Genomic DNA, 22,009 nt, shown 5'->3' on the forward strand with positions numbered 1-22,009 from the left:
TGAATGTTATAAATGGTATCAGAGCTCTGCCTAGCCGGAAGTGCAGAGGCATTGCTAAGGTTCCGTATGTGTGTTTTTGAGATCGACGAGGACATCTATCATATTAGAGGCCTTTATTGATACAAGTCAACAATTAATGTGTACCAATTGCTAGTTTTTTGAATTGACATGTGGTGAGTTGTTGGGTCCGATACATATTCAGTTATAGGCTTGTATGTTATAGTTATGTCACAACGTCAAAAGTTTTCAAATGATTCTTTCATTTTATTGCATTACGTAATAAAATGGCGGTCTATAAAAAGATAAAGTAAATAAGAAAAAAAATCAAATACTTCACTTGAGAAAGTAACAATTTTATGTAAATATGAATTTTACATAATTTATCAATTAATATAAGGTACTTTTCATTTTTTGTATCGCATTTTGCTTGATTAGGGTTAATCATCGACAATTATGATGAAATAAAAGAATTTTTTTTCGATAATAATAATATATCATTATGAAAATATTTTACGTTATTTAATAATCGTCATCTAGTAGGGTGTATATTATGATAAAAGAAAATTAATCATTTTTTGCATTTTGGTCAGATAAGCATATTGGGATATTGTAAGATACTTGTGTAGTTTTTAATTAATTAAATTTTGTTAGTTTTCTTTACTTTTCTTAACAAAGATAAGAAAATATTATGAAAAGATTCAAATACAGACAAAAAATTAAAATCCAATCCAGCTGTTTTGTTCTGTACCAAATATTAAAATGATTAAAAATGAAGGAACAAGTGTTATTCAAGAAATTATGAACAAATTTAAGATTCAAATACAGATAAAAGATTATAATCCAGCTGTTTTGTTCTATAACAAATATTAAAATATCATAGACGAATATCGCCCAAAATCTTTGCTTTTTTCTAGAAACTTCATAGGATATCTATATAAATATCGTGCCATAACAGGTTCCCAGTCACAAATTTTGTAACATAGTTCTTAAGCAAATTACAATCCATTTTTTCTTTTCAAGACATATTAGCTTCACCTTATACTTATTTTTTCCTTTTGTAAGTAATATTTTACGCAATTGATTCGCTTTATCTTTATTTTCATCATATGCATAGTTACTTTCTATACATGAATCTAGTAGATGTGGATATACAAAAACTTCATTTTCTAGCGTGTGATTTTGAAGTCATACATTTTCCACAAATTTCCGTTCTTGTTTGTTTATGTTTGACATTTTTGCCTTAAAAGAAAATTTACAATTTGTGGAGAAATGGAATAAAACGATTTAGCTACTAAATGATATTTTATCCCTAATTTTTTTTAAAATTTGATTATTTTTGAACAAATAAATTTTTCTATATATTGCAAAAATCGCTCGAACCGCACTGTAAAATTCGATTTTAATTCTCGTAGTGTGGTTGCGTTGGATTTTTCTCAAACCCGTTGCGGTTGTGTTGTAGTTTAAGTTTTTGAAATCATATTACATAGCAATTTAATAAATGTAATATTTATATAATATATATTTATTAATATTATATTTCATACGTTATTAAAGTTATTTTTATTTTACTAACAAATTTTACGATTGTATTAGACTATCACCATTAAATGATTACTATTATAATAAAGATAAATAGATTATTATTATTATTATAATTATTATTATGATTATTATTATTATTATTATTACGTACCTGATTTGATATAACAAAATTAACTTATAATATACGTCAAACTTGTGTTTAAGGGATTTATTCCATTGCCTTATTTGTTAAGGTTATGCTTTGAACAATATAATTTAATAAAATTTATTTCAATCAGGTATATTTAATTTTAATGGAAAATATCAGTACAAATTTAGTTATCAATAAATAATTATTTATTATTTTTTGAATCTTGAAAGACATTACCGTATTTCGGGCTGCAATTTGTGCGATTTAACGCGATACAATTGCAATTTGAGAAATTTGAGAATTTGACCAAACTACACATGCATTTTGAACAAAAATTGCAGGCACCACAAACACCGATTTTTTTGATTGACTCCTAATTTTGTATTATGATATCTTTATATGTGATTAATTTTTAATTGTTTTAAAGTGTACATTTTTTAATAATTTCAAAATTACATCTTTTTGCGACATTTTTTTTTATAAAAATATTGGTAATTGAATGTTTTGAAAATAAATAATTAATATAACAATTTTTGTGCACACAAACATATTCAATTAAATTATATTGTTAATATTTTTTTATCTTAACCACTGTTTTGATATTATGTAATATATTATATATATAGAAAATAGAATATCTAATGTGACATTAAAAAAAATATGAAAATACCTTTAATTAAATATTATAAAATAATTATCAATAAAACTGCTTTAACTTAAAAATAAAAGATAGAGTAAAAATGTATTTGATTTTAATTATAATATATAGACAAGCTACATGGCTTGGCAAATGTATGCACGGAACTAACATTTCAACTTAATGTTACGGGATTTACAGATTGAAATGGAGAAAAACAACACTCAAACTGGACTTAAGGAGGCAGGCCTTACAAATGTTTCTTCAGGCTCTTTTTTAGTCGGCAGCATTCAAATTGCTGTTGGTGCTAGTACTGGTGCCCCTGCAGGTGGTGCTGGTGCTGCTGGTGGTAGTGCTGGTGCTGATACTGGTGCCAGTGCTTCTGCTGCTAATGGAGTAGTGGATGGTGGTGCCAGTGCTGCTGCTGCTAATGGAGGAGCGGATGGTGGTGCCAATGCTGCTGCTGCTGCTAATGGAGTAGCGGATGGTGGTGCCAGTGCTGCTGCTGCTGCTATTGAAGGTACAGATAGTGGTACCAGTGCTGCTGGTTCTGGTGCTGGCGCTGCTGGTGGTTCTGGTGTTGGCGCTGCTGCTGGCCCTTCCTCTAAAAAAAGGAGAATCCAACGCCACACTCAACAACAAATCACTGCATTGGAGATGTAAGACTCTTTGCTCGTAAAAAAGATGGAAAGTTATTCTATATATAGTTTGTGTTTAAATTAGTTTGCATTCAAACATGATTTTTTGTGTATACCATATATAACGAGAGTGACATAAATATCTAGTATATTTTGGATAATATCTAGCTGTTAATAAATTAGACTGTTTTGCCATATTCTGCATTTTATATGTTTTCATTTTTAATTCTGTCATTTTTATTTCAATCTAGGTATTTCAAGAAAGATGCACACCCTAATGAGGAGAAACGAAATGAGCTTGCTCAAACTTTACATATGGAACCTATGCAAGTTTTGGTTTGGTTTCAGAACAAGCGCACTCAAACTAAGGTACAAATATTCTATTTATTTAATTTATTGTCGATCATATAGTCAATTTTTTTGTAAGTTACAAATTAAATACAATTTAACTTTTGTTGTATTTGTATCTCAATTTTTTATAGAGTAAAAGTAAACGCAAGGAAAACAAGTTTCTCCGAGGCCAGAATAAAGTTTTACAAGCTAGAAACGAGTACTTGAGAGAAATTCTGAGCAAAACAATTTGCCCACGATGTGATTTAACAATTGCTCAACAATGTGAGCATTCTGGATTTAGCAGTGCTCAACAAGCCACGGAAGGAAATTTATTGAGAGCTGAAAATATATGTTTAAGAGAAAAGGTATGATATGATTACCTTAATTTATTTTAACTTCATCGATTAGCAATTATAGTTCTAACTCATTAACTTGAGTCTGTATTTTTGTCGTCATTGTATAATAATCTCAGTTTAGATTAGTGTGCTATCATGGTTTTTCTTCTTCTTGTTTCTTTGAATTAAATCCTAATTTTTTCTTATAGGTAAAGCAACTTAAATCTGCAGTAAATACAGGGCATATGGGTAACGAGGATCTACAAAATCTTCCCATAGCATTTCAGGATTCACAAAACCCAATAATATTATCTCAGAATCCCCAAAACCTTCCAATGGAAATACCCAATCCACAAGGCCTTCAAATAATAGATGGCAATGGCTATAGAGCTATAAATGAACTAGTCACTTCAGCTGCAGACGAGTTTAAACGGATGGCAATGACTATAGATCCATTATGGATTTCTTGTAGTGCTGACGGCACAACTAGAATCCTGGATCAGGTAGAGTATCTTGCAGAATTTCATAATATCTTTGGTCTCACAAGATTAGGCTATACATGTGAAGCTTCATGGCATATAGCCAGGGTATTATTGAGCCCCGCACAATTGCTCGCCATTCTAATGAATGTGGTAAGTTCCATTTTTATTTGTTATTTACTCTTATCAATTTGATTGTACATATATTGATCTTGAAGTAATAATCATCTAACTTCTCTTGTTCTATCCCTCCTAGAATGAATGGGCACTCATTTTTTCTTCCATTGTCTCAAGAGCTTCGACGTTGGGTGTACTGAATGAGGGAATAGACCACAACACAGCTCTGCTAGTGGTAACTAACCCATACATGCTTATTATCTAATTAATTACTATTAGTTTTTCTATGTGCAACTATATATGAATAATTAACTGCATGCATTTACATCTCAGGTGGATGCTGAATATCATATATCTACACCACATATTCCTAAGCGCGAGATTTGTTTTGCGAGATATTGTACACAGTTTTCCGACGGGATGTGGGCAGTTGTTGATGTTTCATTAGATAACATACTCCCTAATCTTCGAAACACCACCTGTCAGAAAAAGCCATCAGGTTGCATGATTCAAGCAATGGCTGATGGAACCTCCTTGGTGAGTAAATACATAATTACAAGCATTTATATTACTACTTCGTAATATTCTTTTATGACTGATATAGTAATCTTAATTTTATGCTTTTCTAGATTACTTGGATTGAGCATGTATACGTCGACTACAATGATGTTAGCAACATGTACAAACATCTACTACAGTCTGATCTGGGATTGGGAGCAAACCGATGGGTTTCAATTCTAGATAGACAAAGTCAGCGTCTGGCCATAGCAATGTCACCCAATGTTCCATCAACTCGTCATTTCAACAATCTATGTGAGTAAATATAATTTGAATTAATGCAAGCAAAGAATTACTAGTTAGTACTAAGGCAACTTCAAAGTATCTTTGGTGAGATTATGTTTTTTTTTAAAGTGATTTCAAGTCCAGAAGGGAGAAGAGGAATATTAAAATTTGCAGAGAGAATGGCGAACAACTTCTTTTCTGGGATTACCGGTCCAAAGGATGGCATATGGACTAAATTGAATTGGAATTTCGATGATGATGTTAAGTTGATGAGCACAACAGTCATGGGTGATCCAGGCATACAAAATGGCACTTTGCTAAGTGCTTCTATCTCTTTTACGCTGTCAGATTCACCGAAGATGGTGTTTGATTTCCTGCGTGATCACCGTTGTAGAAAGGAGGTAATTCAGCTTTTAATTTATACTTATATAAATTATCTGGAAATTTTGAAAGATTATGCATTACGAAAACTAGTGTAATTATCTCACCCCTGTAGTTTAAAATTCTTGAAAATGTGATGCAGATTTACACCTATTTAAATTAAAAAAAATCAATTATCATCAATCATGCATAAGTCTTGTTACATCTGGAAGACTCTTACTATTAAATTTACATTGAAACACAATTTGAATCCATGTATATTATGATCAACACAGTGGGACATTTTTGGCGAAGGAAATAATTATGACCCAATATTCAACATTTCTTATGGAGAAGGAGCTGAAAATCTTGTTTCTATATTTAAAGTTTCAGTAAGTACACCCCCCTCTCCTTGCTCTATCTCTCTCATTCATTTTTTTTTCATAAAATGACAATGACGTAAATAAAAAATTGTAGACGATGAGGCAGGGGGATGCGCTAATGTTACAAGAAAGCTGGAGGGATGCAGTTGCATCCCACGTTGTGTTTTCCTACACTGAAACAGGGAGTTTAGATGTGATACTGGACAGTGGAAATCCAAACGGTCAAGCTTTACTGCCATCAGGATTCACAATCCTCCCTGATGGACCTTCATTTGGGGAAGAAGGTGCAAGCAGGACTTTATTAACCGTCTCTTTTCAGGTTCTGCTTAATAGATCTCCAATGATGGACATAACCTACTCAGATGCTACCAGTGTAGTACAGTTTTTAAGGCTCAGCTGCAACAATATTAAACATGCATTGAATGGAATTGATCCGAATGCCGGAACTTAAATATGTTCAAATATGGTACACAATTTGTTTCTAAGTACATTCTATATACGACGTCATTAGTTTCTTTACAAAATTCGATATTTATCATCTGATCAAAAAAATTTGTTCGCGCTTGCAGGCTATAGGTGTGTCGATGAAAGCATGATGGATATGGAAAATGGGAGGCTCGAGTTCGCAATATGTAGACAAACACACACAGCTATATCATAATAATGTTGGACTCCATTATCAGTTTTTTTGGGTTGAGACTAATCTTTTTTTACCTATTTTTTGGACTTGAATTTGAAATGAAATTTGGAGGAACAGATTTTTGATTTTTGATATCATATTTTGGTTTACTTTTGATTTATTTCATTCGTATTGCCTTGGTAGTTTTGCCAAAGGCTATTTTTTGAGAAACTCTAAGTGGATCAACTAGCTAGGCATTTTTCATGAAAAAAATGATAGTGTTCTTCATCCAAATCAGATCATTACATTTAACTGCAATGGTACTAAGGGGTCATTTATTAATATCTTAATAAACTTAACTTAATTTAATAATAGGATTTTGAATTGTTAAAATTATTTATTTAGTATTTTTGCGCTCTTAATGATTCATAATTCACTTAGCATAAGAAACACAATGCCAACTCAATTGTTGAGAAAGTGTGAGAAAGTTGCTACTTTGTTATTGCTATACCTGTAATGGACACTTCTTCTAGTTTTCTTAACTTTTACTTTATTTATTTTAATTTATCAATTTATTCAATAATAGTTATACATAAGATAAATCACATAATAAATATAATTATTATTTTAATACTCAAATTATTTTATTCACATTTTTAAAATAATTCTTATTTACACTCAAATTATTTTATTCACATTTTTAAAATAATTCTTATTTACACTCAAATTATTATCACATACTTACTATAAAAATCATTAACATCTTTTGGATATTGCATACATATGAATAATTTAAAATTTTAATTTATATAACAAAAAAAAGTTATATGTTATTTTTATATTTATCATCATATGATCTTATTCATTTAGAATTCATATTTATACTATTAATTATTAATGAAGAAAGTTTGTATTGTTGTAAATTGTTAGATATTGATGTGAACGGAGACTTACTATTAATTTCCTACATAATGAAATTTTCTTTTAACATTATATTAGAAATTATTCAAAAAATTTGGGGTTAATAATATCCAAGTTCATAATCAAATGTTTACTACATCCAACACTCATGATATTGATATATGATATATGGGATATGTTTGGTGAAAAAGTAACTGTTTGATAATTTTTTTTTAATTTATGCATATTTTGAATTATAATATATAAAAAATAATATTTTTGATAAGGTTATTTTTTGAGAAACTCTAACTGGATCAAGTAGCTAGGCATTTTTCATGAGAAAAATGATAGTGTTCTTCATCCAAATCATTACATTTAACTGCAATGGTACTAAGGGGTCATTTCTTAATATCTTAATAAACTTAATTTAATAACAGGATTTTGAATTGTTAAAATTATTAATTTAATATTTTTGCGCTCTTAATGATTCATAATTCACTTGCCAGCTCAATTGTTGAGAAAGTTGCTACTTTGTTATTGCTATGTATGTCTGTAATGGACACTTCTTCTAGTTATCTTAACTTTTACTTTATTTATTTTAATTTATCAATTTATTTAATAATAGTTATACATAAGATAAATCACATAATAAATATAATTATTATTTTAATACTCAGATTATTTTATTCACATTTTTAAAGTAATTCTTATTTACACTCAAATTATTATCACATATTTACTAAAAAAAATCATTAACATCTCTTGGATATTGCATACATATAAATGATTTAAAATTTTAATTTATATAACAAGAAAAAATTAGGTGTTATTTTTATATTTATCATCATATGATCTTATTCGTTTAGAATTCAGATTTATACTATTAATTATTAATGAAGAAAGTTTGTATTGTTGTAAATTGTTAGCTATTGATGTTAACGGAGACTTACGATTAGTTTCCTCCATAATGAAATTTTCTTTTAACATTTTATTAGAAATTATTCAAAATTTTTGGAGTTAATAATATCCAATTTCATAATCAAATGTTTACTACATTCAACACTCATTATATTGATATATGATATATGGGATATTACAAACAAGCTTATGGCTCTGTTTGGGAGTGAGAAAAAGTAGTGTTTGGTAATTTTTTTTAAAATTTATGCATATTTTGAGTTATAATATATAAAAATAATATTTCTGAGAAGGTTTAATAGTGAAACCAATAATTATGCTAACAATAGCTTTTAATCAAAATGGTTTACCAAACAACTTTCTTACAATTTTTCCAAACGGAGCCATGTTACATTCTTCTCAAACCCATAATTTACAACATTGATAATTTTTCAATAAAAGGGCCCAAGCATATGTTGCTAATTTGATTAAGGTTTAAATGTAATCAATATTTAAACTTTTGATGTCATCAACAAAATTCTTAAAGAACTTTAGATTAAACTGAAATAACTTTTTGTTGGAGGAAAAGGTCTGTGAAACACAAACTTTGTGATAAATCCTTTGTTTTATAAAAAATGTAAAATAACCGAGAAACAAAAAATGAAATTAATATCAATTTTAAACAAATATAAATTTGATTACATGATTTGACAAAAAATAAAAGGTGTTTTTTCATATTTTAGACCTTTTGCTTAGGCAAACATCAATTACAAGAAAATTAAAGAAAATAATTTTTTTTTTTAAAAAAAATAGTAGTCACTTCAAATATATAAATACGTGTGTGTATTTATTTATGTTGAATAGTAAATGTATAGTCTGGGAGGATACATAAGATATATATTATACTGATAATATAAAAATTGTCATATTTACATGCATATTAAGTAAGCATAATTGGTGAGATAGTTAGATACTTGTTTTATTAAAAATAACAAAATATTATTTATTTTCTTTAATTATTTGAATAAAATAAAAAAATATTATGAGATGATTATTATCAGATTTTAATTATTATTTAAAAATAATTAAAGTCGAGAATTATGAATTTTTTTCTAGATTTTGAATATTATTAAAAAGTTGAAATTAACTCCATTTAAAAAATTAAAGTTGAGCATTATGAAATTATTATTCTCAAATTTTGAATATTATGAAAAAATTAAATACTTTTAAACAAAAAAGGTCTAGCAAATACAAGAATAAAATAAAGCAATATCAATTTTAAACAAATCTAAATATAAATTTGATAACATGATTTGACAAAAATATAAGGCAATTTTTCATAATTTATCCTTAGGATAAAAAATTAAAGTTGAGAACTATGAAATAATTCTTTTAGATTTTGAATATTATTAAAAAATGTACTTGAGTTGGACTTTCCAATTTCATTCAAAAAAATTAAGTTTAGTATTATGAAATGATTGTATGGTATTTTGAATATTATTAAAAAAATATTAAAGGTGAAGTAGACTTTTGAACCCTCTTTATTTCCTTGAGTTTATAAGAACTTTTGGTTTGAACGTGAAATTATAAAAAAATAAAAGTACAATTTTTATGTATTAAATTTTGTAATTTTTAATAAGAAAAAATTTTTACATATTATTTTTCAAATTTTGTCTAAATAATAATTAATTATTTTAATTTCATATATAAAAAGTTCAAAAAAAATTATAAAACACAAATGTGTAAAGAGTAATGTTAAAATATAATTTAAAAAAGAATAATAATTGCCTAAAAAGAATCACATAAATCAAAATTGAGTTCAACTACAGATTTAAGATTCTAATCCAGCTTCCTTCAAAAATTCTAATTTAGCTTTTCAGCCTTTTCAAATATAAAAATTTAATAAAAATCTCAGGCTTTTTCTCAGTTCCAAATGTATTTTTTTCCTAAATATCAAAATTATGCAAGATTCTCATTCAACTATTTATAACTATTTTCTTTGTGTTCCAAAAACACCTTATCAAAATTATGACAATTATTTTCTTATTATTCACAAATGTGATCCAGCTTTTATTTTCTTTTGCTCAGAATATCAAAATTATATACATGAACCTGCCCCAAATTCTCCAGCCCAAATTCTTACTTATGGGATATATATATATTTTCTTCCTATTCAAAAATGTGATCCAACTATTTTCTTTTGTTAAAAATATCAAAATTATATACATGAATTGACCCAAATTCTAGGGCCCCAAATTCTTACTTATGGGGATATATATATATATATAGATTGCATACATTTTACAAGTAAAACATTAAAAATATATTATTCAACAAAATAGAAGTTTAAGCTCATTTTTTGCAGTCTTGTCTATTGACATGGTCAGCTAGTTTTCTCTCGTTTTTGTCAAAGTCTTTTGTCTGGTAAAGTTGTTATCAATCAGTTTCTTCCAGTAATGGCGTCTACAAGTAATATTATCGAAGTAATGAACAACATCACTTTGGATGATGAAGAAGAGGGTGGGTGTGTTAATGATGAACGAGGCAGAGCAAATCAGTGAAAATGAATCTTTTGTTGGTTTTAATCCGAAATTGTGTTTGGTGGGCAAGTTCATATCTGACGGAGTGGTAGACTTTTCAGCAATGCAGCAAACCATGGCGGCACTATGGAGGCCGGGAAGAGGGGTTTATATTAAGGAGTTGGATGCGAATCTATATCTATTCCAATTCTATCATGAGTTGGACGTTCGTAGGGTTTTGGATGGTAGTCCTTGGTCGTTTAATAGAAGAGCTTTGATTATCAAGAGAATGGAGGGCAACAATCCAAGATGTATGCAATTGGATTCTTTAGACCTGTGGGTGCAAATTCATGAGTTACCAGTTGGTTGTATGTCAGAAAGGGTCATCCAGGAGGTTGGAAACTTTGTAGGTACTTATGTAGAGTCTTGTCCTAAGAATTTTGTTGGAGGATGGAAGGAATATATGAGAGTACGTGTAAGAATTAATCTGGCAAAGCCTTTGAAGAGGAGAATGAAGGTTCGAAAGAGTGGGAATGATTGGCAATGGATTGTGTTTAAGTATGAAAATGTACCTAATTTTTGTTTCATTTGTGGATTACTTGGTCATTCGGATAAATTTTGTGGTCGATTGTTTGACACTCCTGAGAATGAGATAGTAAAACCATATGGGACGTGGATGAGGGCTTCATTTCGTCGCCAGACTAAGCTTATCGGAGCAAAATGGCTACGTACCGGTAATGAGGAGGATGATCGGAATAAGCAATCGGAATTAGGTGACAGTCAAAGCTGGATAGGGGAAAAGGCGTGAAGTTAGGAGTGAAGATTGGAGCTGAACATCCGGAGGAAACAATCAAGGGATTTGGAAATGTAACAAATTTTCAAAATGCAGCAAAAGGTGCGAGTGATGGGATATCCCAACAAACTGATTCTGCTGAGTTGGCAGCCAATAAAAAAGGCATATCAGTTGTAGAAAATAAAAAACGCAGAACCGAAACTAATGGGCTGGATAATGATATTGAGATGCGCCAGAATACTGAGTTAAACATGGATTCAGAGGAAGAGGAAATAATTGGCGATGATATTGAGATGGGCTCAGGCTTAGCACACAAACTGGGTTCAAAAAACGTGCAGGTGGCGGGTTTCGGGAGCAGAGCTCGCCAAGAATTATGACTACTATAAGTTGGAATTGCCGTGGGCTTGGGACCCCATGGGTCGTTCAATTCCTTAAGGAGATTGTTCTCCAAAAGAAACCCAGTTTTATATTTTTATGTGAAATTTTATGCAAGAAAGACAAGGTGGAAAGCATTAGAAACTTGCTTGGTTTTGAGGGTATGGTTACAGTGGAGTCACAAGGTCATAGTAGAGGTGTTGCATTCTTGTGGAGGAATAAGGAGGAAGCTTCGTTAAGGTCTCTCAGTAAAAATCATATTGATTTGGACATTACCATTCAGGGGTGGCAAAGGTTCAGATTGATAGGGTTATATGGGGAACCTGATCGAGCAAAACGCAAAGAAACATGGCAGCTTATAAGGAATCTGTCAACGACATCTAGTCTCCCTTGGGTGTTGATTGGAGACATGAATAATGTCCTTAGTCAAACAGATAAAAAGGGTGGAAGAATGTATCCGAGTTGGCTTATTCAAGGGTTTAAAGAGGTTTTGGAGGATTGCAATTTGGTAGATATGGAGTTATTAGGATACCCGTACACTTGGGAACGTGGGCACGGCACTGATGACTGGGTAGAGATTCGGCTGGATAAAGCAGTAGCAAGTACAAGTTTTTTACAGCAATTTCAAGAAGCTAAGCTTACAAACATGGAGGTTACTACGTCTGATCACTGTCCGTTACTTCTTGAGCCCATGGTCACGATAAAGTCTGGTACGTTTACCAAAAGGTTTAGGTTCGAAAACGCCTGGCTACACGAACCTATGTGCAAAAGTATTGTGGAGGATATATGGAATAATAGCACAGGTAAATCATGGCAAGAAAAAATCATTGCTTGCTCGAATAATCTGGCGGTGTGGGGAAAGGAAATTACTGGGAGTTTTAGGGATCGAATTCAGAATTATAAAAAGGTGATTAAGATTGTTAGAGGAAGAAGGGACGAAGCCTCTATTAAGCTGTACCAGGAAGAGTGCACAAAGTTGTCTGAAATTTATGTGCAGCAGGAAATTTTCTGGAAACAGAGAAGTAAACAATTATGGCTTCGCGAAGGGGACCATAACAGTAAATATTTCCATTCTGCGATGAAGAACAGGAGAAGGAATAATAAAATTACTCAGTTGACTAATGAGGCTGGTATGCAGGTAGGATGGGGTTCGGGAATGGAGGAAACAATGATTCATTATTTTTCAACTCTGTTTAAAGCCTCAGTAACGAATTGGCAGGATGTGTTAACTTGTGTTCAGTGTAAGATTACAAGGGAGCAAAATGAAGAATTATTGCAGGCAGTGGAGGTAAAAGAGGTGAAGGATGCTCTGTTTCATATGCATCCTGATAAGTCACCTGGACCAGACGGAATGAGTCCCGGTTTTTATCAAAAGTATTGGCATATAGTTGGAGCGGATATTGTTCAAATGACTCGCCACTTCTTTGAAACTGGTACGTTTGAGGATCACTTAACTGATACTAATATTGTTTTAATTCCAAAAAAGAAGTGTCCAGTGCTTATGACCGATCTACGTCCGATTTCCTTATGCAATGTGGTGTATAAAATCATATCTAAGGTGTTAGCAAATCGATTGAAATTAGTTATTGATAAAATTATCTCAGAGACACAAAGTGCTTTTATCCCAGGGAGATTAATATCGGATAACATAATGATTGCTTATGAAGTTATGCATTTTATGAAGAGGAAAAATAAAGGAAAGAGGGGTTTGATGGCCTGAAAACTCGATATGAGTAAGGCTTATGATCGAGTTGAATGGGGCTTTCTTAGGGCAATGTTGGCGAAACTGGGCTTTCATGACAGAATTATCAATTTGTTTATGGCATGTGTGATGTCTGCTCGGTATAGAATTGCTCATGATGGCAGGGAGTTTGGGTCAATCATTCCCGAGCGTGGCATTAGACAGGGCGATCCATTATCGTCCTACTTATTTCTCATATGCACAGAGGGATTTACTGCTATAATTCAGGATTATGAAAGACGAGGTTTAATTCAAGGGGTTAAGGTTGCTCGTGGGGCGCCTGCTTTATCTCATTTATTCTTCGCGGACGACAGTTATATTTTCTGCAGGGCAAATAAGGAAGCTGCAAATCATGTGGTAAATATGTTGAATACTTTTGAAATGGCATCAGGGCAACAGGTGAATATCTCTAAGTCATCTGTTTTTTTCAGCAAGAATATGAGTCAGCAGGATAAGAAGGAGGTCTGTGATGTTCTAAAATGCCCTGAAGCTAATGATAATAGTACTTATTTGGGTCTACCAAATATTATGGGAAGAAACAAATCAGCCATAATGGGTTATTTGAAAGACATGCTTCAGAATCGAGTGCAGGGATGGGATAAGAAAACCTTGTCTAAGGGAGGGAAGGAAATTTTGCTGAAAACAATTGCTCAAGCCATCCCAACGTACGCAATGGGGGTATTTTTGTTGCCTTTAGAATTATGCAGAGATTTGGAGCGTATTATGTGTCGTTACTGGTGGAAAACAGGCCGTGATAAGGATCGTGGTATTCATTGACTAAGCTGGGAAAGATTATCGAAGAGAAAATCTGAAGGAGGTATGGGGTTTCGAAATGTCCACGATTTTAACATAGCAATGATTGGTAAACAAGGGTGGAGGCTAATGTTGTATCAGGATAGTCTAGTGGCAAGAATTTACAAAGCTAGATATTATCCGAGAGGCTCTTTTTTAACGGCTAAATTAGGAAGCAATCCTAGTTACATCTGGAGAAGTGTTATTGCAGCTCAAGAACTTCTGAGAAAAGGTTCAATTCGTACGGTGGGTAATGGGGAGTCTGTGTCTATTATAGGCGACCCATGGCTCCCTCAGAACGATGATCCATTTGTCCATACTGTGAATGAAGGGCTACAGGGTAAGTTTGTGTCGTCTCTTTTTGTTACTGATGAAAACGAATGGGATATTGAATTATTAAATGACATGTTTATTCAAAGAGACCTTCAGTTGATTGAGATGATTTCTGTTCGTCGTAATGAGAAAGATGGTTGGTACTGGAAGCATGAGAAATTGGGGCAGTACTCGGTTAAGAGCGCGTACCAGATGTTGCAGAACAATGGAGAGAACAATCAGCTGAGTAATAACTCTAGTTTCTGGCGTAAAATGTGGAATTTAAAAGTACCACCAAAAATCAAGAATTTCCTGTAGAGAGCTGCAACAGATTGCTTGCCAACAAAGGATCGACTGAGAGACAAAAGAGTAGATATTAATAACATGTGTCCAAGCTGTAACAATGAACCAGAAACTGCTTTGCATACGTTAGTAACATGTCAATTTTCAAGGGCCTGTTGGGATAAGGTCGGAATGAGTTTCATGCCTGATAGCAATACAAGCTTTCTTAGCTGGTTGGACACTGTGTTGAATGTGTATACAGGGAAGGATGTTCGAATGAAAGTAATGGTTTGCTGGGCATTGTGGAAAGCTAGGAACGAGTTAGTTTGGGATCAAAAGGGTAGAGAAGTTACAGAGATTATAACATCAGCTGCAACGGTTCTTAATCAATGGAGTAATGCTCAAGATAAAAACTTTGACTGCTTTCTGGGGTTTATTACGCAGGAAGAAGGTGATGAGCAATGGACTTTACCAACTCAGGATACGATTAAGTTAAACACTGATGCTGCAATCTTTGAAGAGCTCAACCGTTATAGTTTCTCATTAGTTGCTCGTAATCATAGAGGGAAAATAGTTGATGCTTTAGCCAAATGTCATCAGGGTACCATACGACCAGAGATGGCAGAGATTATGGGGATAAGAGAAGCTCTAAGCTGGGTCAAGACACAACCAGGTAAGGGTTTTGTGGTCGAAACAGATAGCTTAGTGGCTGTGCAGGCAATTCGAAGTTCAGCCATCAAGCTCTCATACTTGGGGAGAATTATCGAAGACTGTAAAACGTTGTTAGGAGAGTTAAAAGATAAGGAAGTATCTTTGAGGTTTATTAGATGATCCGCGAACAAGGTTGCTCACTTTATTGCGAGGAATACTAGTTCTTTAGCTGGTCGTAGTTGGCGAGGGGATAACACCCACGTAGATTTTATTCATGTAGTTCGGAGTGATTTGAAAGTTTAATGAAAGCTTTTTCTTTCTGGCAAAAAAAAAAGAAGTTTAAGCTGATGTTGCAGAAAATACATATTTAGTTTGAGAACATACTCATTGTATTTGTATATATATGTAAATGATTTACATAATTTTATTGAAATAATGATGTTTGTTATTATTTGCAGAACATAGATTAAGACTATAATAAAATGGTGGAGTCCATAATTTTTTTAGTAAAGTTCCAGGGAGATTATGAGAACCAGAGACAGTTGCTTTTAATTATTCTATAACTTAATCAATTAATAATGGTGACATCATTTTTGTGATTAGTAAGAAGAATGAGCACATTTATCTTACACCTTGTGAATATTAAATATGGTCGATTTCATTAATATGGAAATAACTTAATTTTAGTCTATCAAAGTTTTTTTTTTTTAACTATTATCCAATTTAATTAGATATTTTAATTGGTAAACAAATTGGGTATCTAATAGAAGAATCTCACAAGTGTTTTAATTTTTATTTAATTTTTTTTAAAAAAAATTAAGATCGTTGTGTGTGGTAGTGCTGACCAATAAAAAACTTGAATTTATCAAGTTACACGACTATTCCAAATTCAGCAGAATTTTCTTAAAAGATTTTATTAGATGTTTGTGTTAAGTGTTACTCCCTCCGTTTTTTGAGTTATTAACGTTTGAAATGAAGTATAGGACACCCACCCATTTTATCTTAAGACTTTTATCTAGTATAATTATAATTGTATAACCTATTTTGAATTTATTTTTTTTAATAAAAGTTTAAATATTTAATATTTATTAAAAAAAATTTAAAAAATAATAATTTATGTAACTATAATATGTAGGAGAAATGTGTGTAGAATACTTCATTTCAAATGTTAACTTTTTTTTTGACAAACAAGGAGATTTTATTAATTCACCAAATCAGACAATAAAACATTCTTAACACAATAGGGATAGAACTCCTATCAAACACTCGATCCGGAAATGAATACGACGCTCTAGCTAATTCATGAGTCGCCCTATTAGCAGACCGTTTGATAAAGAACACCGAAATTGTGTTTATCTCATTCAACAAAGCTCGACACTCCTTTATAATCTGTCCAAAAGGAGATCTCATCTGAACTTTACTCCGAATAGCCTGAACTGCAGCCAAGCAATCAGACTCCAGCTCTACTTGCCGCCATCCCTGCTCTTTGATCCAATTCAGCGCCTCTTTAATGGCCATGGCCTCTGCCAACTCAGCTAGAACCAGACCATCTTTAAGAACTGTTTTAGCATGTATCAGCTCACCCATTGCATTCCTCGCGATTAGGCCTGCTCCAATAGCATTATACTCACTAAAAGTTGCCGCATCAACCGTAATCTTGATTATAGCCTCCTGTGGTTTTACCCAAGATTCCGCTCCATCTCCTTCCATTAACGTAGGGGATCGAGCATATGAACCTCTTCTTTGGGCATTTTTCCATTGTACAAGAAAACTTGTTGCTGATGCCAAAATAACATTACACTAAGTATAAGAGTTATTCCAGACCACTGCATTCCTGGCTTTCCAAAGAGCCTAGAAAACTGTGGCCACCTCTGCACATGTATTACTATCACAAGCATTTAAAATTCTCTCCCACCAGTGTTTCAGATCATCTCTTTCATGACATTGAATCTGTGGAATAATTCTTTGCCAACATTACGAAGCCACCGGACAAAGAACAAGAGCATGCACTATTGTTTCAACATCTCCTTTACACACCGGATAAATGCATATTACAGGAACCTGTTTTTGTGCCAGCAACGTCATCGAAGGGAGACAGTTGGAGAGGGATCTCCACACCAGGTTCAGCACCTTTGGAGGAGCCTGAATTTTTCAGATTTTCCGCCAGAAACTGCTGCTGTCTTCTTGTCGCCATAACTGCTTTTGAGCTTGCAGCAACCTATACGCACTACGAACAGAATACTGACCTGAATTTTCCTTGCTCCAATATAACAAGTCGTCCTCTTCCCCCAACTAAATATTGCGGATACATCTTTTATCTCTGTCGTTAAAGAGATCATTTAAAAGATATCCTCATCCCACCCCATTTGATCATTGATTCTCAACGACGATACTTTACTTTGACCCAAAGCCTGCAGGTCTGTAAAAATATAGGGGTTATGATCATCCAATAACCATGGCTGGCCAACAATATTGATTGCCTTCCCCGACCCAACTTTCCACCTCAAACCTGAAGAAAGAACTCCTTTCGACTCCCAGATGCTACGCTATATATAATGGGATTGTTCCCTAACCCCGAGTCCAGAAAATTCCCTTGTGGGTAATATCGAGCCTTAAACACCCTGCCAACAAGGCTATTTGGATTTGTAACCAACCTCCACCCCTGCTTGCCAAGCATTGCCATGTTAAAGTCTCTGAAATCATGAAAACCCATCCCTCCCGTTGATTTATGTCTGCTCAATCGATCATAACTCATCCAATGGATACCTTTGCGCTCATCTGACTTTGGATTCCACCAAAATTTGGTTATATCTCTTTCCAGCTCTCTTGTAATCTCCAGCGGCAATAAGAACACACTCATAGCATAGGTCGGTAATGTTTGTACTGCTGACTTTACTAAAACTTATTTACCTCCTTGCGAAATGTATCGCCCATTCCAACTCTGAATTCTATTTCGAACTTTGTCTTTTAGAAACCCCAGAGTGCGTGTTTTATTCCTTCCCATCATATTTGGCAGGCCCAAATAAGTACACCCTTCCCCTGCTTCATCCATATTTAAAATCTGACATAACTCTTGACGAGTTGAAGAGTTTACATTAGTGCTGAAGAACACTGAAGATTTTGTCAAGTTAACCTTCTGGCCTGATGCTCTTTCAAAGATTTGCAACATTTACAGCAGACGTAAAGCCTCATCTTCACTAGCTTTGCAAAACAGGTATCTATCATCAGCAAATAACATGTGGGTTATACTCGGAGCTTGTCTAGCAACTTTAATGCCCCTGATCCACTTATTAGCCTCATAATGACGCAGCATCGCTGAAATCCCTTCCGCACAAAGAATAAATAAGTAAGGGCTTAACGGGTCTCCTTTCCTAATACCACGACTGGGATAGATAGGTCCGACTTCCCTTCTAGCATGAGTAACATTATAATAAACTGTTCTCACACACTGCATTATAAGATAAACCCACCTTTCGTGAAATCCCATTTTAGTTAACACTGCTTGCAAATACCCCCATTCTACTCTATCATAAGCTTTACTCATGTCAATCTTTAGCGCCATGTGACCCTCCTTTCCTCTCTGCTTCCGTTTTAAGAGGTGCATGACTTCATATGCAATCATTACATTATCCGAAATTAACCTCCCCGGGATAAAAGCGCTTTGATTCTCTGAGACAACCAAATCCAGCAAGTGTTTCATCCTGTTGGCCATTACCTTTGTAATAATCTTAACTAAGACATTACATAAAGAAATAGGACGAAGATCCGTAATCACAGCAGGCCCTTTTTTCTTTGGGATCAAGACTATATTTGTTGAATTCAAATCAGTACTCATCGTGCCATCATGGAAGAACTTTCTAACCATATCAACCACGTCTCCTCCTATAATCTTTCAATATTTTTGAAAGAAGGCCGGAGTCATACCGTCTGGCCCTGGCGCTTTATCTGGATTCATATAAAACAGAGCTAATTTAACTTCCGCCTCCGTAATCTCTTCTAGCAGCTCCTCATTCTGAGCTGTGGATATAGTAGTTGGGATGCAACTAACAACTTCTGTCCAATCAGTCTCTGATGCACTGAATAAGCCTGTGAAGTACTCAGAAATCAACTCATTTAAACCATTTTCCCATTCAACCCACTCTCCTTCAGCATTTTGTAATTGGTGAAAAAGATTGTTTTTGCATCTAGCACTTGCTGAGGAAAGAAAATATTTACTATTTTTATCCCCTGCTTGCAGCCACAGTTGCTTTAATCTCTGACGCCAAAAAATCTCTCGTTGATCAAGAGCTAAAGAAAGCTGGTTCTTTGCCTCAATATATTTCCCCTGTGAGCTTTCATCTCTGCTGCCACGGTACTTCTTCATTTCTTATTTACACTTCTTTATACGCTTGCTAAAATTACCTGTGACTTCTTTTCCCCATACTGCCAGCGTCTCATTACAAGCCTTCACTTTCTGCTGAATACTACCATCTGAATTCACATACCATCCATCTTTAATAATCTGCTCGCATATTGGTTCAATTAACCAAGCATTCTCAAATCTGAATCGGAACGCCGTATTGATCTGAGTTTTTTGTTGAGGAACTAAAAATATTGGACTATGATCTGAAGCATTGCACTCCAGGTTATATAATTTAGCTAATGGGAAGAGATCTAACCATTTTGCGATGTTAAAGCTCTGCCCAACCGCACCTCCATCAACTCTGACGTACCTCTTCCTCGTTCCCAAGTAAACTGGTGACCCACTATATTCATGTCTACTAAGCCAATATCTTGAATTGCATCGTTAAACCCTTCTATTAACCAGTTTGGATACTGAGACCCTCCCATTTTGTCATTTAAAGACGTTACATTTTTAAGATCTCTAATCACACACCATGATAAGTTTGAATCCCGAGCTAAATGTCATAACATGTCCCATGTTTTCCGTCTTTGAGCTCGATCAGGTTCTCCATATATACCAGTAAGACGCAATGCATGAGAACCCTGCACCCTTACTTCTACATCTATATGATTTTGAGACAGACCCAAGAGATTTACTTGGTCTCGTTCTTTCCACATTAGAGCTAGCCCACCGCTTCTTCCTTCACAATCCACTACTAGCATCCCCTCGAACCCCAACTTATTCCGAACCCAATCCATTTTGGCTCTTCTGGCAAAAGTTTCACATAAAAACAAAAACAAAGGCTTTTCTTGACGTACAACGTCCATTAGAAACTGAATATTTCGAGGAAGCCCCACTCCTCGGCAGTTCCAGCTCAACGTATTCATAATGATTGGCGGGTCTGCGTAGCAACACCCGCCATTATCCCGTTTTTTGGCTCGAAGTTTGCAGTACTTTGAGTGTCTTTCATGTCTATATCTGTACTCATTATATTTTTAATTGGCCCCTCCTCATTGGGCTCTTCTGTTCTTTTACACTTCGGGTCAGAAATAAAGAGCCCATTATGCTCTATTCCACTTAGAAATTCTCCCGCCACTACGTTATTCAAAATCATGTCAGTTGGAGCAAATTTAGGAATATGTTGAGTATCTATTTCAATCCCGCGCTTTTCGATATTTATTTCCCGATACTCTGGCCCAATGATAACTCCACCCCTTCCTGAATTTTCGCCCTGATTGATTCCCCCAGCGACATCCGCGGTAACAACTAAACTGTTGCCGACTTCTGTTCCTTCTGCCGGAAAACTGACCGGAGAGCTGCCCCCATGCCTCAACCATTTGTCTCTTATCGTATGGTTTCTCCGTCTTGGCTCCGCTCTCATCCAAGCACCATATGGCTTCTCAATATTATCCAATGGTGTGTCGAAAATTCTCTCACAGAACCTCTCACTGTGCCATATCATTCTGCATATGAAACAAAATATCGGCACACCTTCATACCTAAAATTTACCCAGCACCAGTTTCCGTCCTTACTTTTCAGTTTCATCCTCCGTTTTAAAGGCTTATCAAGATCAATGGCCACTCTTACTCTGATATACTCCCTCCACACCCCAACAAAATTATTTGCATCTGATGCTATGAACTTTCCAATGTGGTTTCCTACATCTTTCACTACCTTTTGTGACATGAAGCCAGTAGTCATCCCATGAAGCTGAACCCATAGTTCAAGAGTATTGATAGGTATCAAATGTGGATCGTCGCCTTCTTTCATACGTTCAAATACTAATTGGAATATCCCAAATGTCCATGGACTTCCCTCTATGACTCGAGAGATATCCACCTCATGGTAGAACTGGAACACATATATTCCTATCTATCTCCTTCACATACATTCCCCTCCCCGGCCTCCAGAGCGATGCCATCTTGTGTTGCATGGCTTGGAAATCGATTGGTGATTCCGTCAAGAACCGACCCACTAGGCACCAGCGCACATTTCTATCAGACAAAGTC

The 22,009-nt window shown here is 34.0% G+C and overlaps 4 protein-coding genes across 4 annotated transcripts; 2 read left to right on the forward strand and 2 right to left on the reverse strand.

The window, feature by feature from the left end:
* The first annotated feature begins 2,516 nt into the window (after nt 1–2,516).
* Nucleotides 2,517–6,188, forward strand: LOC141674200 (homeobox-leucine zipper protein PROTODERMAL FACTOR 2-like). Its single transcript, XM_074480923.1, has 10 exons — nt 2,517–2,968; nt 3,199–3,316; nt 3,430–3,645; nt 3,825–4,247; nt 4,351–4,446; nt 4,545–4,748; nt 4,841–5,024; nt 5,124–5,395; nt 5,651–5,746; nt 5,832–6,188. The coding sequence occupies exons 1-10, from the start codon at nt 2,517–2,519 to the stop codon at nt 6,186–6,188; spliced, it is 2,418 nt and encodes an 805-aa protein (XP_074337024.1).
* An 8,878-nt stretch (nt 6,189–15,066) lies between these two features.
* Nucleotides 15,067–15,795, forward strand: LOC141674201 (uncharacterized). Its single transcript, XM_074480924.1, has one exon. The coding sequence runs from the start codon at nt 15,067–15,069 to the stop codon at nt 15,793–15,795; it is 729 nt and encodes a 242-aa protein (XP_074337025.1).
* A 2,159-nt stretch (nt 15,796–17,954) lies between these two features.
* Nucleotides 17,955–18,475, reverse strand: LOC141674202 (putative mitochondrial protein AtMg00310). The gene is made up of 2 exons (XM_074480925.1): nt 18,125–18,475; nt 17,955–18,026 (listed from the first exon to the last, which is right to left on the reverse strand). The coding sequence occupies exons 1-2, from the start codon at nt 18,473–18,475 to the stop codon at nt 17,955–17,957; spliced, it is 423 nt and encodes a 140-aa protein (XP_074337026.1).
* Nucleotides 18,476–19,981: 1,506 nt separating this feature from the next.
* On the reverse strand, nt 19,982–20,445 carry LOC141674204 (uncharacterized). The gene is made up of 2 exons (XM_074480926.1): nt 20,328–20,445; nt 19,982–20,220 (listed from the first exon to the last, which is right to left on the reverse strand). The coding sequence occupies exons 1-2, from the start codon at nt 20,443–20,445 to the stop codon at nt 19,982–19,984; spliced, it is 357 nt and encodes a 118-aa protein (XP_074337027.1).
* Nucleotides 20,446–22,009: the final 1,564 nt, after the last annotated feature.

This window comes from Apium graveolens, chromosome 7 (genome assembly GCF_009905375.1).
Source record: "Apium graveolens cultivar Ventura chromosome 7, ASM990537v1, whole genome shotgun sequence".
Taxonomy (NCBI): domain Eukaryota; kingdom Viridiplantae; phylum Streptophyta; class Magnoliopsida; order Apiales; family Apiaceae; genus Apium; species Apium graveolens.

Excerpts from the sequence above, each read along its gene's own strand:
- LOC141674200 (XM_074480923.1), top strand. The coding sequence starts at position 2,517 with ATGGAGAAAAACAACACTCAAACTGGACTTAAGGAGGCAGGCCTTACA. Across the intron at positions 2,969-3,198 it reads CAAATCACTGCATTGGAGAT|GTATTTCAAGAAAGATGCAC; the intron begins GTAAGACTCTTT and ends ATTTCAATCTAG. Across the intron at positions 4,447-4,544 it reads ACAACACAGCTCTGCTAGTG|GTGGATGCTGAATATCATAT; the intron begins GTAACTAACCCA and ends TTTACATCTCAG.
- LOC141674201 (XM_074480924.1), top strand. The coding sequence starts at position 15,067 with ATGTGTCCAAGCTGTAACAATGAACCAGAAACTGCTTTGCATACGTTA.
- LOC141674202 (XM_074480925.1), bottom strand. The coding sequence starts at position 18,475 with ATGAGTGTGTTCTTATTGCCGCTGGAGATTACAAGAGAGCTGGAAAGA. Across the intron at positions 18,027-18,124 it reads GAAAGGAGTTCTTTCTTCAG|GCTTTGGGTCAAAGTAAAGT; the intron begins GTTTGAGGTGGA and ends ACAGACCTGCAG.
- LOC141674204 (XM_074480926.1), bottom strand. The coding sequence starts at position 20,445 with ATGGGAGGGTCTCAGTATCCAAACTGGTTAATAGAAGGGTTTAACGAT. Across the intron at positions 20,221-20,327 it reads TACTTGGGAACGAGGAAGAG|ATCATAGTCCAATATTTTTA; the intron begins GTACGTCAGAGT and ends GCAATGCTTCAG.